This window comes from Pseudopipra pipra, chromosome 12 (genome assembly GCF_036250125.1).
Source record: "Pseudopipra pipra isolate bDixPip1 chromosome 12, bDixPip1.hap1, whole genome shotgun sequence".
NCBI lineage: Eukaryota > Metazoa > Chordata > Aves > Passeriformes > Pipridae > Pseudopipra > Pseudopipra pipra.
The window spans coordinates 3,161,254-3,177,548 of record NC_087560.1 but is presented as its reverse complement, the minus strand read 5'-3'; the positions used below and the strand labels follow the sequence as shown (position 1 = coordinate 3,177,548).

The 16,295-nt window shown below is 38.7% G+C and overlaps 1 protein-coding gene across 4 annotated transcripts in view; it reads left to right on the top strand.

Moving 5' to 3' along the window:
• The window catches only part of NRG4 (neuregulin 4), a 44,291-nt gene extending 28,314 nt beyond the window's left edge, over positions 1-15,977 (top strand). Inside the window, exons 3-7 of one of the 4 annotated variants that reach the window (XM_064668438.1) lie at positions 606-671; positions 4,575-4,668; positions 11,739-11,888; positions 15,567-15,646; positions 15,743-15,977. In XM_064668438.1, coding sequence (XP_064524508.1) covers positions 662-671; positions 4,575-4,668; positions 11,739-11,888; positions 15,567-15,646; positions 15,743-15,759 — 351 coding nt within the window. In that variant the 5' untranslated portion in view covers positions 606-661 and the 3' untranslated portion in view covers positions 15,760-15,977. The remainder of the gene's footprint in view (positions 1-605; positions 672-4,574; positions 4,669-11,738; positions 11,889-15,566; positions 15,647-15,742) is intronic. The other 3 variants (XM_064668437.1, XM_064668435.1, XM_064668436.1) reach the window with 3 other exon arrangements.
• The last annotated feature ends 318 nt before the right edge of the window (positions 15,978-16,295 follow it).

Sequence of the window (16,295 nt, the reverse complement as noted above, 5' to 3'; positions counted from 1 at the left end):
GAGAGTTTCTATTCCAGATTTTAAAGATCATTGTACAAGCCTTGACCTTGCTGGGTTCTGATAAATTCACAGCCTATATTACTAATTCCACCTGACATCCAGACATGAGAAACACTCAGCTGGAACACACAGACTCTCAGTGAGAAATGACAAATTGGGAAGTTCTTGTTTGTGGAATGCAAGAATTCTACCACCAAGACCTTACCTGACTGAATAATCAGCAGTCTGAGGACTGGGGCAGTTGTGTGCACTGTCTTTCAAGGTGCAAACACCAATCTAATGAGCTGGCCAGAAACAATCAATTCGATTGCCTAAATGGCAATTCTGAATAAGCATGGCAGTTTGAAAAAAGCATTCATTGTTTCAATATGCTTTAGTGTGAATTTGGTTTTACTCTGCCTTTAGGGATTCACTGAACTGGATAGCAGACCTGAATGTTTGCCATTAACTGTGAATTAATGGAGCTCACATCTGACAGAACCTCACTGTCACAGTGCAGCAGACTCTTAGCAGCAACACTAAGTTGCATTCCAGTAGCTGTCTCTTCAGGTGAAAAAGTCATCAGGTTTAAAAATGACATGCTCAACTTCCATGTTTGTCTTCAGGTGCTGTTTTAGAAGAGTAGCCTCTGACCAAGAATAAAGATTGTTGTTGGAATAATATGCGAACAGGTAATTTCTTCCAAGTCTTCCCCTGGATACACATACATGTATAATTAGAATTCATTAATATTGCCTTGAATTTGGGAGCTGCCCCTGGGATTGTCACAACTGCTCTGTAGAGCTGCCATCCCTTATTAGAGTTCACCTGCTGATGGTACAAATTCTGTAAGGGCATGTTTGCTTTGATCAATCCTAACGTTTCACACTGTGACTGATTAGCATACAGTCCAAAGTTGCTTGTAAGTGAGGAAGCATCAGCCCCCTTTTATCTTCTGTCAACATTTCCCACTCCTCCCCCTTTCCTTTTTTGTGTTAGCAGACTTCAGGATTAGACAGTCCAGTATTTTAGCCTCTGGACTAGGCAAGACAGCTGAGTCAACATGTGGATTATCAAGGCTGGCTTGGCTCTTGGAGAGTTAAGGTGGTGTTGAGCCTGAATTTGTTTTTTTAATAGCTAGGACAGTCAGGTCACAACAGTTTAAATGCAAACAGACGAGATAGTTTAGGGACACAGCACTGTACCAGGAAGAAAATTAACTCTGTCCCAGCTGAAACCAGGACATGTGCATGTCCTCAAAAAGAATAATTAAGAATAAGTGTATTTAGAGCCTTCTATTACTCCAGCCAGTTTTAAGTATTGATAGTCTAGCATTAAGAAAGAACAACCTTGTTTTATTCCTCCTTGCTTCTCCTTCCACCAAATTCAACTTTTTTTAAAAATAACTTTGTGTCCTACTTCTCTTTAATCTCTCACATAGGATGTATCAAAATACATACATATATATTATGTACAACAGACATAGAGCTCTGTTAATTTAAAAGCTAAATCTTTTGTATTTTTTTAATCTCCAATCATCACTTGACTTGTTAAACTTTTCTATCTTGATTATGGAGTCTGAATGTAATATACATTTGACTTTCAAAGCACACAATTTGCATTTTTAGATTAATATAATGTATTGACCTACCTCATGAAAAATCATAACACATTCACCAATGCTAATGTAATTGGGTTTTGGCTTGTACTGAACCCCTTCTGATTCTCCAGTATACTCTTTTGCATCATTGACTATAAATTTAGAGGGATAAACTGGTGCTTTCACACCTTCCTATCTATAAATACAGAACTGTGGCTCTGAAATGTGCTGCAAGCTACTCTATTTCAGTACAGTAGGTATGGAGTACAATAATATCTATTTTTGTGTTACGATTTTCTAGTAATAATGTTTTTTAGTGTTGAGCATCCTGAATTTTCTTTCATTGCCTTTTGTAATTCTGACACCTACTTTATACTGTATTACTCTGATAATTTCACTAAGTAGTAGCAAAGTATTGATAAACAAAATAGAACTAATGAAAAGCACAACAGGATGGAAAAAGGGGCACCTGATCTAGATGGACATAGAGGTTTCTTCGAGTTTCTCATCACTGGTAAAATTAAGGTTACCATTTTTCCCTCAGGACTGGAAAAAGTCTATCTCTGGAAGGAAATAGCCTATAGAAAAATTGTCTGTAATTACAATCAAAAAGGTTTCAAAGGCTCCCTGGGCACTTTTTGTTCTCTCTCTCTCTGCCTCTCACATTCTCTAATAGGCCTAAGACAGAGTGCCTGAGGTATTTAGCCAGAACAGAAATGCCTGGTTGTGCTGCAGAGCTGGTCCTTAATACAGAGATCACACCTGAACAGGGACCATTCTCCCAGATGTCCCGAGGCCTGGGTGACTCGAGGCACTGAGGTTTCCTCAGGACTCTACCACTGTGCCAGTGTGAGACAGGTCCATTTCTGCCTAAAGATGGAGAAAAGAAATAGAACCTTAAGGCAGGATTTTAAGGAGGTTAACAAATTCTCACTAATTCTCACGAGAACAACTTTGCAACCTTTCCATGAGCTGTGTAAAAGAATTTTTTTGGGGGGGCCTACCTTCTATCATCTTGCTTTTCCATCTGGTAGAATTTCAACAGTTAACTCCCTCAGACACTTGATAGAGTTGAGAGCACGTTGAGAGTTTTGTTTTTCTCAGCTGATTCTTATAATTGTATGGATATCCTGATACACTGTTCATGTGTTCAGTGCCCTCTCTTCATTTGACAGAGGATTCAATTGAATTACACTCTCACAGAAGGTCCACTGTTAGGTTTGAATAGACTAAAATCAAATAATTTGTAGTTCTTGTTTAAAACCTCCTTGTTTTTCTTCTGTGCCCATTTTATTCCTATTGCAATTGTACTGTTAGTCTTCTAATAGTGAACTTGCAGGAAATGAATTGCCAGTAGACAAGCACAGAAAGCTTCGGAGTTAAAATAAATTTCCATTTAACTTCCTACAAGGTAGGGCAGAGCACACATTTCTGTGCAACAAGGTCAAACATGAACAATCTTTCCAGCCTTTCTTCTCCCTCCTCCAGCTCCCTCATTTATCTGCACACAGGCAAAAAGGTCCAGTTCCCATTTGGATGCACTTGGATAAGAGGAACATGGCACTGAATTCCTGTTGGGCGCTGGGGTTTAACTGCCTTCACCTTAAAATAACAGGACTTGACTCACACTCCTACATCAGTATGCCATCACAGAAATGGAAGAATACGTGGAAAAAAAGGGAGAATGGAATTGCTGGAGATTGTCTAGAGGATAGCAGGATGCACAATGGTTTTGTTGCAGAGTTAGAAGTAGCTAAGCCTCTCTGCTACTCTTAGAAAAGTCAGTTTTATTTTACATACAGAGCTGTAGAAACTCCCTCTAGGGTAGGATTTCTTATGGCCACACTTCTCACTTTTTTCTGCAGGAATAAAGGGGAACCCTAACTCTTTTTCCTGAAGGACAAATAAGAAAACTAAAATCTTGATTACTCTTAACGCTGTATTTTGTATAGAACATGTCTTCTATACATAAATAGTGAGACAGCAGAGTTCTTATTTTCAGAGCTTCTGGGAGAAATAACAGCAAGAACACTTAAAGTGTGAGGTAACACATGATTCTCACCCTTGTGATGTCAGAAGACTGCTCTATTTTTGTTTTGATTGAGATACTGTAGTTTCATAAGATGGAAGAAATATATAAAAATATATATATGCATATATATAAAATGAATTACTGATGCATTAAATGTGTCATAAATATATGCAGTCCAGCTTCCAAATTTAGACTGCTTTCAGAAAGAGTGAAGTGGTACAGTTAAATATGCTTTTTAAGCATAAAATGGTCAACTGCTGCTATGAGTGCCAACATTAGTGTCCTGTATGGGGGTGTTATTAGAATTCCTAATTATGTTTAACACACTAGCAATTCATCCAAGAAGCCTATTGAGTCAGGAAAAAGCCTTTCTGAGGCCTGTGGAAATTACATTGTACCACAGAAGTGACCCTTGCCAGGCTGTCTCCTCCTCTGGTCATTAAGAACTGGGGTGGGAAAACCTGCCGGTGTCCAAGTGGGCTGTGATTCAGCTCTTAACACAGCCCTGAGCAGTCTCAGAATGTGCTGGCCCACACCTGTGACTATTCTGGGTGCATCTGTACTGGCTGAGCCTCTCACAGAAGGTAGTTAAGCTAAAGATAGTTTGTGCCAGTGGAACAGGACAAACCAGACTCCCCACGGGTCATCGTGTGGTCACTGTGCTCGGCACGGCCAAGGAAGGAACGCAGAGTTCAGAAGTTCCTCTCAGTGCCAGAGAAAGTTTGATTTATTTATCTAATTTAGGTGTTTCACATGTGATATGGTGATAAATTAGTGATCTTTTCTGCATATTGTTACATGAAACAGTTGTGCAAGACAGTGCTGTGTGTTGCTGGCCTGCAGGGCAAGGCCGACACCTTTTCTGTTCATAGGGTGGCTTTGTTTGTGTGAGGGTTTGTTTTGGTGTTTTTCTGGTTTTGAAGTCTCTATTTTTCTCAGTGTTTTTTTGGTCTTATTTTTAAGATCATGAAGAACTCTGTGGCACCAGTTATGGATCTTTTTGTCTAAATGGAGGGATTTGTTATATGATTCCTACTGTATCCAGTCCATTCTGCAGGTCAGTGAAACTGTAGTTTGTGTGTCTAAGTGTTGGACAGTAGCTGTCTAAAGACTATGTCTCCATTTTGTTTCTTTAGGAAATCACTGTTAAAATGTCATCTAAAAGAAAATATCTATTACCTATTACTTTCCAAGCTTGTAGAGCCGTGACAATATGAGACAAATAATTGTGTATACTTGGTTTATACTTGCTTGGCAGGTGCAACAGCACTCAGTTACGTATGCATTCAGGATGATGTCTATATTTAGAGCCACGTCTCTTCCCTCATTACAATACAGAAAGAAAGAAATACCCTTTGCCTCATGGAATATAGACTGTAGGAAAGGCATTCAGAAAGGCAAAGTACATTCCCAGTCTTTCTTACAGATGAATGATATTACAAACATTTTTGTAACATAAAATGGCCTACCGTGAACAAAACAAGGAGGCACAAAAAATAATATGATCTTTTAAGGGGGAAAAAAGAAAAAGACTGTAATTCAAGACTTACTGTGTTCTCTGAATCTTGCTGAAATACTCAGCTTTCCAGTGACAGCCAAAGACTACCTGAAAAAGAAACATGAAGGCAGCAAATACAGATACTTCCTACATCATTCCATAGCAGAACCATTCTTCTCTCTGAAGCCCATTTAGCACATTGGAAAAGTAGCAGTTCCTGGTTTTGCATGTGGATACATTTCCTGCATGAATGCAGCCCTATCTTTTTATTTTCTCATTTACCAAGACATAAGATGCTAAATGAAATTCTCATTTTTCATGGTTCATTTACTAATTCTGAGTTATCATCCATCAAAATAAATTATGATTGATTTAACGGGTTTGCTTAACAAAATAATAGGCATTCAGACAAATATTACATACACTTAAGGATATTACCTTTTTTGCTTCTATGGCAACTTCTGCTCCCTCTTCCATCTTGAGCTATAACTAATGATAACTGGATAAAACAGCTGAAGAAGGGAACAAAATCTGTTCCCAGATGCCTAATTAAAATATCTCTTTGTTTTGTTTGGGACAGTTCAATTTAAACACTTAAGCTCAAGCATGTAAACTCATTTAGTTAGATGAGGAGAAAAGAGACAGTTTTGTGATAAATGCTCATTGAAAAATATACACAGCAGATCACTGTCATTGTCCAGTGTCACAATGAATCACATCCAGAAGGGAGACTAGAGCTCCAAAGTGCTGGATGATGGTGATTTATTCTCTGCTAAACCTTGCAAGCTTGTGTGATAGAAAATGAATACCACACACACAAAAAGTGAAACGTTTTGAAATACATGCTGTTTTTTTTTTTCTAGAAGGAATCCCATATTACTGATATTAAAATACTTAAATGAAAAATGAATGGTTAAACTAAATAGCATCAGTTACACAATTTCAAAGCCCCTTCTCAACTATTGCTAGACTGCGTAACAAGGAAGATGTATTTGATGCAATAACTATAAATATGAAGTAACAAATCCTCAGAACAATTCATCCTTCAGGAGCACAAACTAGTCAGCATAGATAATTTCCACTTTAACAGCTCCAAATGAAGTCATTTGCAGTTCAGGTGCTATAGGATTTTATAATCTGCTGAAGCAGAAAAGCAACATCTTAAGAGCATTTCTGTTGTACTCAGGCAATCTTACTGCATTTAAATTATCAACTATTTTTTTTCCGTATCTAGCGATTGATTATGAAGTTAGATGGTTTAAATAGCAGCATTCTATTTAAGCATGTCCTCATTCTAAGCATGTTCCTTAATCAGTCAGAGAAGGCTAATTATAGATGAGAAAGGTTTTGTTTACACACAGATATCTTAGTAATCAGCAGTGATGTGAATAGAAACAACAGAAAAAATGCATCACGATTCAGCAGAATTCAGGAAATATTTGGTGCTTTGGAACTTCAAGACTGGCATCATCACATGGTTGCACAAAGTTTCTTTGATGAAGGTTTCTGCCAAATCCCACCCAAAGCTCCCAAGTGTTCTCAAATGATCATCTCCCACCAAAAGAAAACTCAAATCACTTTTAGACTCAAAGGCTGGATGACTGATAGTTAAAAGGGGGAGATGGAGAAAGAACAGCCTAACAAACTGTAAAAATACCTTGAAACACATTTGCCTTGACATGCTGCTTAGTTACACCAATGTGTTGTGCTAAACATAGTCCAGATTACCCGATGCAACGTCATTGGAAGTAATTTCGCCACAAACCTAAGGAAAATGCATCAGTCTTTAGAAATATGTGGTTTTAGGCATGCTAACAAATTAAGAGCCACCGTTTACCTTTGGAATTTAAGTTATTTTAATCATTCAGAAATGGACATATACAAGGTAGAGATTTAATAGAAACAAACATTAATTGACACCCCCCCCTCCTGTGCAACATTAGCAGATTTTAAATACAGCTGATGTGTGCTGAAACATGAAGTTGCTCAGCTGCCATCTTCCCTCACTGCTTTCCTAACAATGAGTTAATGTTCTCAGCAGCAAAAGGCACACCTGGCACCATAAACCAGATGAGCTTCAAACCCAGGAACACTTAAATGTACTAAATAAACAGGCAGCAGGACAGAGAAGGATGGAAAAGCAGCTGCCTCAGGTGTCTCAGGAACCACAAGGCTGAAAGCATTTGCCTCAGCACCTGATGGCAGCTGTCCCAGAAGCATTAATTAATGCAGGGCAGAACAAGGTGAAGATTTTGTTTTCTGAGGGGGAGCTCTGGTACTTCCATTTTTTTCTTACACTTGGCAGATTTCTGAGAGCATTCTTCTGTGTTTCAAACAAAATACAGATGGCATTAAGACCACACAAACATAGCTCCTCTGCTTCAGAGGGCAGTACACACAAAATCAACAGTGAATGCTCTCCTTATGTCTTTGAAAACTATTAGCAATCAGAACTACAGCTGGAGATATGGCAAATCTTGCCACATAAACACATAGTTAAGGGAGTTCTAGGGAAAAATAATCAATTCTTTCAACTTCTCTCCACTAGGAGCATTTTCTTTTACTCTCTTTGTATATGAAGTCATCTTCAGAGTAACAGTTTTGAAACTCCCTTAAATGCAAAAATGTTTAAAAACTTGCTTAGGGCTTCCAGTTAACTTTGCTATTGTTTATTCACTTTGGCTTAAAATTCTTTTTCATACTTACTAGATGTCCTTACAGTGTATGGATTAAGACAACTTTTAGGAGCCTGCTACAGACTGAAGATTATGGTGATTTTGAAGCTCTCAGCCATGTAACCTGAGTTACATCGACAAGCAGATAATTTTTCAGCTTTTTCTGCTTAGAGCTTTGTATTTCCATGCAAGTAATTTTGATACCAAGCACCCAGGATTTTTCTGACTAAAGGAAGACTAAACAAAAACTAAAGTCAACACCCTTACAGTGTAATGCAGTGCAATGAGAATCCAGGTGCATATTTGACTCAAACTCTACTTCCATTTTTAAAGTCTGTCAGATACTTCCTTATGTTGCCCACCTGGGAGTCTGGCAGAGAAAGAAATCTCTCCTTGTTACTACATCCCACAGGCAGAGGACCCCTTGCACAGCCCCATAAGAGACAGCAGTAGTGCCTCCTGTTATTGCAAGACCTTCATGCTTCTGTTTTAGTTACTAATCAGATTTTAGGGGAGTAATAGAATTGCAGACCCACCCAATGCAGTCTATTTACTTCTACTTTGTACTGATGCTGACACGGGTGGTTTGGATTAATATCCTATGCTGAAAGACTCTCTGGATTTCTTTACCTCTGCTAGTGTTTTGTCTGTAGCACAGCTCCTGTAGTATGTTTGTATACAACAGTTTCAGGCTGGCTCATCTCTCTGACAGGAGGCGTGGGGGTGTGTGCATGTGTGTGCAGGCACCTAGGAGAGCACAAATCTGGATGCTTTCTGAAAATGGGAGGTTTCAGTCACAGATTTCCCTCAAACGTCGAAGGCTGCTGTATTTCCACTCTGATTGAATTAGAAATTCTAATTTCTTAGAGGGGGGAAAGACCTCTTTTCCATTTTAAAAATCAAGTTTGGGATGCTACATAGTAGGACCATTTAGGCAACACAGAGCACGTGCTGAGGCAGCAGACCCACAGCATGGAGGTGATGTTCTGCAGCAGCTACACCTCGCCTGGGGAGCACAAGACTTAATGAGTCTTATGCTCTTAGTCCAGCCTAGAACCAGGCTGCTCTGGGTTTGCCCCAGTTTATTCAAGTGCAGATGCACCAGTGCCTGCCCTATTAACAGCTGCTCCTAACCTGGGCTCTACTTTTAGGCATCTGTTATAAACAAGATAAAGTAGGAGTTAATCTTAAAAGCTGCTGGCTTTTAAGGCTGTGTCTAGTAAGCCTGACTACCTCTAGAAGGCATGAGATAGATACCATGGATTATGTTCATGGCCCACATGCTTGATAGACACTGTGTTTCTGACTTGCTTGCAGTCATTGCATAAGTAACTCCACTGAAATTATTAGAGCTCTGCTACAGGATAAGCAGGTCTTTTGAGTGAGTTCCACTGCTAATTATAGAAGTCTGCTTAGTTTCTCACCAATTTTAGGAAAGGACTTGCAGAAGAAACCTTTCCTGGTTGTCTTAAAGCATCAGTTGCCTTCACCTCTGTGTACATCAGGACAGGTAACTTCATAAAAGCTTGTGAAAGCCAATATTTGAACATCTGGATTTTCAGAAATGCCCTGGCTGTAGCACAGTTTGTTGCTAAGGTCACATTAGCTATAATTTTGTTTATTTATATGTAACCCAGAGGTACCTCATTGCAATTTTCCTGTTTCTATGAAAACCTACATAATTTTTAGGTTTTATGGCAGCAATTTTTACATAGCTTGGAATCACTTTGAGCAAGTGTGTCAACAGCTCAGCCTAGTTTGTAATCCCTAATCCACTTCACACAGTTAAACAGATACTATCAAACTAGCCAGTCATGAAAAACATGTTTCTCCAACTTGTTTTTGTTACATCCATGCAGAAGAGGTTCAGCATCCAGGATGTTTAAGTTTTGCATGTGCTTTTTTTGGTGCAGGGATTTTTCCCGTTGCTCTAACCCTGCATTCATATTGCTGTAGTTTTCCCCTCAGAGTCTTAGGCCTTCAAGCTCCTTTCCCTCTTAAAGGCTTGTGACTACCTCAAGCATCTGGTTGTGTTTTCTATTTAGTAGGAAGTGCTACAATCTCGGTGAGCTTTTTTCTAGGCTGTCATCACATTCCCAATTTTTTTTCCTGTGGTCTTTTGCAGCACATGAATACAACTTCTGTGCACCAATCGTGTCACCTCTACTTCTCACAACAGTTCACTAACCCTCACCTTTTACCTGATCCTGTGTGCAACTCTCTGCAGCAGGACTGTCTTTTCTTTCTCCTGCTTCATTTGACTCTTTAGGTTACTGACTTACTCCCTTTACACTCATTCTTTAGAACTTTTCCATGAGCCTTAATTTGATGCCAAAACCTATTTATTTTTTTTCCTTCCTGTATCATTTTAGCCTTGCATTATTCTCCAGTTTCCATTGGTATTCAAGAATACTTCTATGAATTTCATATTCCATTTTCTATCCCTGTGACTCTATTCAGCTCTCCAAAGCATTTCTCTCTCACTTGCTAGAGAACAATGCCCCACTCAAACTACACTTCTATCCTTAAAGTATTCTACAGTATTTCAGAAATAGGCCACTGAAAAGCCACTACACTTAGAGTAAATATCTGGAACATTATCTGAGGCAATCAGAGCAGTCTGCCTGCCCTTGCTTCTCCCAGCAGTGACACATCATAACTTTGAAAAGTCTCCCATTGTCCTTGGCAGTTTGATCAGCTGCACAGCTTTAATATATGATAATAATTAAACAGATTTTTTTTTAGTGTCTAAATCTTCCATTATATTTCCAAAGACAAAGAATTAAAAGAAAGGGTAGTAATTCTTTGTGGCTGAGACCAGCAGTACTGAAATACTGTCCATAACGTGCAGAGAGTGGAGTCACATTGAGCCTCCACGTTGGAAAGCTCACAGGGATCCTTTTGTCTTAGTTCCATGTCCCAGACATTTCTCCTTTTTGGCAGTTCCTCCCCACTCCCCCTTCTTATCCCTCATCTGAAATTATACCTTGCAGCTGCCAATGGCAGTGGAGAACTTCAAGTATGCTACAGAGTTCAGCCCATTTCTCTCAGCTGGAGCCTCAAATCGCTTATGTCACAGATTATTATGACTTCAGTGCCAGAAATAGCAAGAAGGAGCAAGATCTTTAGTAATACAAATAGAGGGAAGCAAATTTACATATATCAAAAATACATGCAGAGTGTAGATACTGAAAGAAGTGCTTTCCATTTTCTGTACTGCAAAAGAAAACTTAGCAGAGTAAGTGCAAAACACAAGACAAATGAAGATTAGTTTAGCTTCAACCTATCTATTTTTGACCGAATGTGAATTACTAAGCCATTACTTCTATTTATTTTTAATAAAATGTACCATTTTACCATGGTAAAATACCATATCCATTTTAATCCTTTCTTCAGAAGAAGTTTTCAGAGGCTCAATACATAAAATAAGCATAGTAGAGAAGACTTACCTAGGTCTCTCCAGGAGAGGGTTATTCACCAAGCACGTAACATGTTCTGGCATGAATTATTACACTGCATAAACTACTTCTGCAATTTAAGGTGTACTGTGTCTCAATGAATTCCCATTTCCTGGATCTATTTACCTGACAGCTCTTCAACAAAGGAAGCTAAAAGTTACATGAAAGGGAGAAAAGAAAGCATGGCTACTGTGTGAGAACCAGTGGGATGACACAGTTAACACTAAAGAGGTAGATTTAATTAATTAAATCTGTCAGTAATGAATATATTAAATTTAATATATGAAAGCAGTATGGATCAGAATGTAAACTTGATGCCCAATGTGCCCAATTCCCTTTGTTCCAGAAATATGAGGTGAGAGGAAATTCCCTAAGAAGAGTTGCTGCCCAGCAAATACAAACTTTGAATTATGTCATAACAGTTCTCTCCCCACTTAAGAGCAAAAGAAGCCTTTGACAAGTTACCATCTAATCTGAATACCACTTGGTTTCCCAGGTGTATTGAGCATTACACAGGAGCCCGTTGTGAGGAAGTTTTGCTGCCCAGCATCAAGTCCCAAACAAAAGGTGACCTGTTTGCAGCTTTCTTGGCTTCACTTCTTCTTCTAGGAGTTCTTGTAATTGGAGCATTCTACTTCCTTTGCAGGTAAAAGTGCTTCACAAGGCTGAAGCTGTTTAATCAAGTAGAAATTTCTTCTGGTAATCATGTACTAATTATCTGAATGTAAAAGCATGTAATGAATTATCCATAAGGTTGTATGGTTATTCAACATAATGAATGTGGGTGTCTCAACTTGTTGCTTGTAATATTTCACTTCCTGGCTTAAAGTTTTCTCAGTGTCTTTTCTAAGCTATTACTTATAGTTGCTTTGTAAAAAATACAGGTAGTACACCCATGTTTGAGATCCACAGTCTACCCAGAGTTAGTGCTAACCTTTAAAAACTTTATGTTGTCTGAAGATTGAGAAGTAGAAGCAAATTGATGAAGTGCTTAGGGAACAAAAACTGTTCCCACTGAGCTGGCAGCCAAAGCAACTGGTGCCATTAGCTCCTAATTCCTCTACAGCTCCTGGTCTAAAAAGGAAAACTAAGGAAAGAATGAAAGTGAAGAATAATCCCAGGCAGATATTTCCTAACTAACATTGTGAACAAAACAGAGGGCTAACTAATTTGTCCAGGATGATCCATGTTAGAGTAGCAGGAACATGTCAGTGCTAGACAGCAAGTGCTGCAGGTTTGGTTTTTGCAGCATTTTAGGCATATCAGGACTTGGAATGAAAACACACAAGCAGTTATTGGGATTAAAGCAGCTATTTGATGCTGTACATGTGTCAGTACACTTAGACCAAACCCAAACAAACTTACTGTTTTCACTTACTCTCTGCATTTATAATGCAAGTCAACCTTCTTTATTTTTAGAGTACAGCACTTTTTATAAGAGCTTATTTTGTCATACACCATTAATATGTGTTTATGCCTTTATGAGGCAAGTTACATGAGTCCCTGTAATTCTTGGCCACCACAGACTTGCAGCCTCTTCCCCTTTCTCCTGTACTGCATTTCTCCTTGGCTGTGATAACCAAAGGTTCTTGCAATTCTGTTCTTTGCTCTCCCACAATCACATTGCCAAATCAACCTCTCTGATCAGTGCCTTTCAATGAGCGACCTTTGGAATAGCTGGGCTAGTTTTACCTCAGCTGCTGTCATGGAAACCCACTGAATGCCAGTTTTTCCCACAGCTGAATGTATTTAGAAGAGATAGAGAGCATTTGATACAACAGTTTGTATAAAAACCCCCTTGTTGTAAAGCATACCCCCCACCTTAGTAATTTTAGTTAAATTACTCCTGCTTAGCCATGGAATGCCACAGCAGTTCTTCACTAAAGAACATTTGAAGATTACCAAAAAGTTATTAGAATAGAGCTTTAACTAACTTGAGAAAAATTCATTCAAGTGTCATACAGGCAGTATTTCTTCAGAAATAAAATTGTCTCCAAGAAGAGAGCAATCTGTTAAAAGATCCCTTTCCTCTTGCATACAGCAAAATTAGGGGAAAGCTGGAGACACAGTCTACTGAGTGTCATGGTCAAAGTACAGAATCTTAGAGTGACAGCAATGACAGGTCTGTGCAAGTTCTTTTATTAGACAGTTGGAAGATGAACCTCACCTACCCTTCACTCAAGCTCTGCCTAACTGGCAGAACAAGTAGTAATGCCTCTTTATTAGAAAAATAACTCAGTCTTAACATAGTTGCCCTTGAACTTATCTTACATACCAGACTAGCTTGGGAAATCTCATATAATCATTATCAACTTCTTTAGTACAGATAAAAGAACCTAACTGGCTCAAAATTGTCTTGTCTTACCTTTACACTTCTGAGGTTGATGCAGGACAATCATCTGCTAGAGAACTCATCTATGCAAGGAACACTTCACATCTGTAAGTCCTTATGTCTTGACTGAAATGACCAACGTGTGAGGAGTCTCAAGTGGATACTTTAATCTACTGCTCTCTTTTCAGCTGTGTGAATGAGGATTATTGCCAGCAGCTGTCATTAATCTGCACTTTTTTCCCCTCAAATTTGATCTATCACCTGTATCCTATCTTAGAAGAGGGTGGAATTAGGGTTTGTAAGGGTTAGCTGAGAGTTGCATCATCTTTGGCTTGTCCTTGACAGGATATGTTAAGTTTAAAATGTTAAGGAAAAATACTGTTTCCACTGTTATACTTTATTAACAAAGATGTTTGATCCACAATCAGAAAGCAGAGTTTTTTCCCCACTATTGTGTTTTATTAAGCATTTCCATGGCCCTTTCAGCAGAGGGTTCTAGTGGGGTTTTAGTATAAACAGTAATGCAACCTGGAGGGATGCAGAAGAGGAGATACTACTGGAAGTTCAGGACAAGGAAAAGGAATCCCTAAAATTACACATTAAATCTTTTCGAATTTAGGAAATCAGTTTTGCTCTGTTTTCTTGTTTGTATCATCACTTATACCTCCCTTCCTTTCCAAGTTGTCTTTCTCTGAGGCTACTTGGGACAGATTTGAGGACCAAGCAATTGCAAGTGCATTTAATGCTCCCTAGAAACAAATCCATTCAGCCATACAAGGGTGGAGAGAAAGGGTTTCAGTGCTCTGCTTATAAAACTAAGTCATAACTAACAGTGAAATAAACCCATAAAAGAATAGGGCTGCATAGGAAAGCTCTGGGTGAGCAGTGGGAAATAATTCTTTTTACATTTAGCTGAGTCATCACATTTTTATCAGCTGATGATTTATTTTTTTCAGTCTGCAGAGTGCAAATCCAGATGCAGGTGCTCTCCACCTTGAAACAAACACCCCTCCAACAAACAGACTCATAAAGTCTGTCTTTCTGACATGGGCAAAACAGGAAAGTCTGCAAAAATCCCTGCTATTGCACTGGTACTGGGTAACAAATGGCATATTTTGCTTCCAGCAAGTCACCTGTCAGACCACATCCATCTGGCCTTCTTCCTCCAGAAACATATTGTCCAAGGGCTGCTGGAAGAAGAATAAGAAAGGTGGCTGATGACTATAGATGGCACATAAGCCAGCTTTTATTTAAAAGCAATACAGAAGCCTAAATGCCACACACAGAGCTTAGAGGAACAGAACAAAGCCTGGGGAAAACTAAAATAAATCTGCAATTCATTTCTATGTTTCATTGTAAGTCCATGTTGAAATGCCAAATTACCTGTAAGGTAAGTGCAATGCTGATGAATGGGATCTCAGCCAGCCAAAACTACAGGGTCTAGGAATAAAGCCACCTGAGCTGTCCAAGACAACAGACTTTGTGGAGGAGTTACATCACCACAGGACACAAACTGGACAGAACAGAGAAGAGCTCATGACTCTTCTCAAGAGAGCAGATGTCTGATTACTATTAAAAGAAAGGGAACAAGACAGCAAGAGGTCTTTACAAATCTTTACAAGATTTGTGTCTCCTCAAAAAAGCGTGGAGAATTTCACATAATTTCCAAACATCAAGAGAATTAATAATAAATTATTTTGTGCTGTCTACTAATTGCTTAAATAAAGAGCTGAGAAATCAGACAAACAGGAACATTAGGAGAGAAGCCACATAGTTCTGAGTGCTCTACTGGCCTCTGATCTCTGTCCTTCTCCCTCCAATACAGGCTTCTCACAAACACTGAGTATTAATTAGAGAGGAATCACAGGAGATCCGTGTCACTTTTTTCAATGGACATCATTCAATTAATTTGTCTCCTCCCTGACAACTTTTTTCACTCTGTGTGTATTTTTTTCCTCTCTCTGTTGTCTGGTTTTTGTTTCTTTTGGTCAGAAAAGTTTCCATTCCAAGGACAAGTTCCTCAGAGTGTGGTGCCAACCTAGCTGAACCTACAAGCAGCAATGGCTGCAACAGTGAGTGCAATTTTAAGTTAAATGACTGGACTCCACGAGGAAAGTGGGGGAGGAAGTTTTCCTTAATTAAAGGTATGTGTTTTGTTTATTTTTCAGAAATAACAACAGCATAAAGCAATTAAGTGGAAGAATGGTGGGAAAACAACATGCAGAGCAACCCTAAGAACACAAGTTGTAGAGGATGATGTGGTGAGCAAGATGAGAGAAGAAAGCAAACTGAAATAGGAGGCTTATGTGTTGGAGAACACTGCAACTGAGACATAAACAGTTGCACTTAATGGCATTTGTATGTATTTTTAAAGGTGCATCAATTATACAGAAATCACTATAACTTGTTTGAATTTTTTGTGAGATTGTTTTATGACAAGTTACAGTTTTCAGTAATGCCCAGTGAGAACTTTGGGTCTTACTACATGGGAAATGTATGAAATATATTCAATATTTTTTTCACTGAACAGAGAATATGAGATAATAACAGGGGTTTAGCATGACATAATACTATGGATTTTTGATAAGGGAATTTTGTTTGACTGTCTTGATTCAATAGTTTCAAAATTTGTACTACTGATACATGTCCAGAATTTGGCTTGTTTCAGACACCCTTAACAGATGTAGGGGAAAAAGAAGTACCTTTCTGCCAGCTAATACT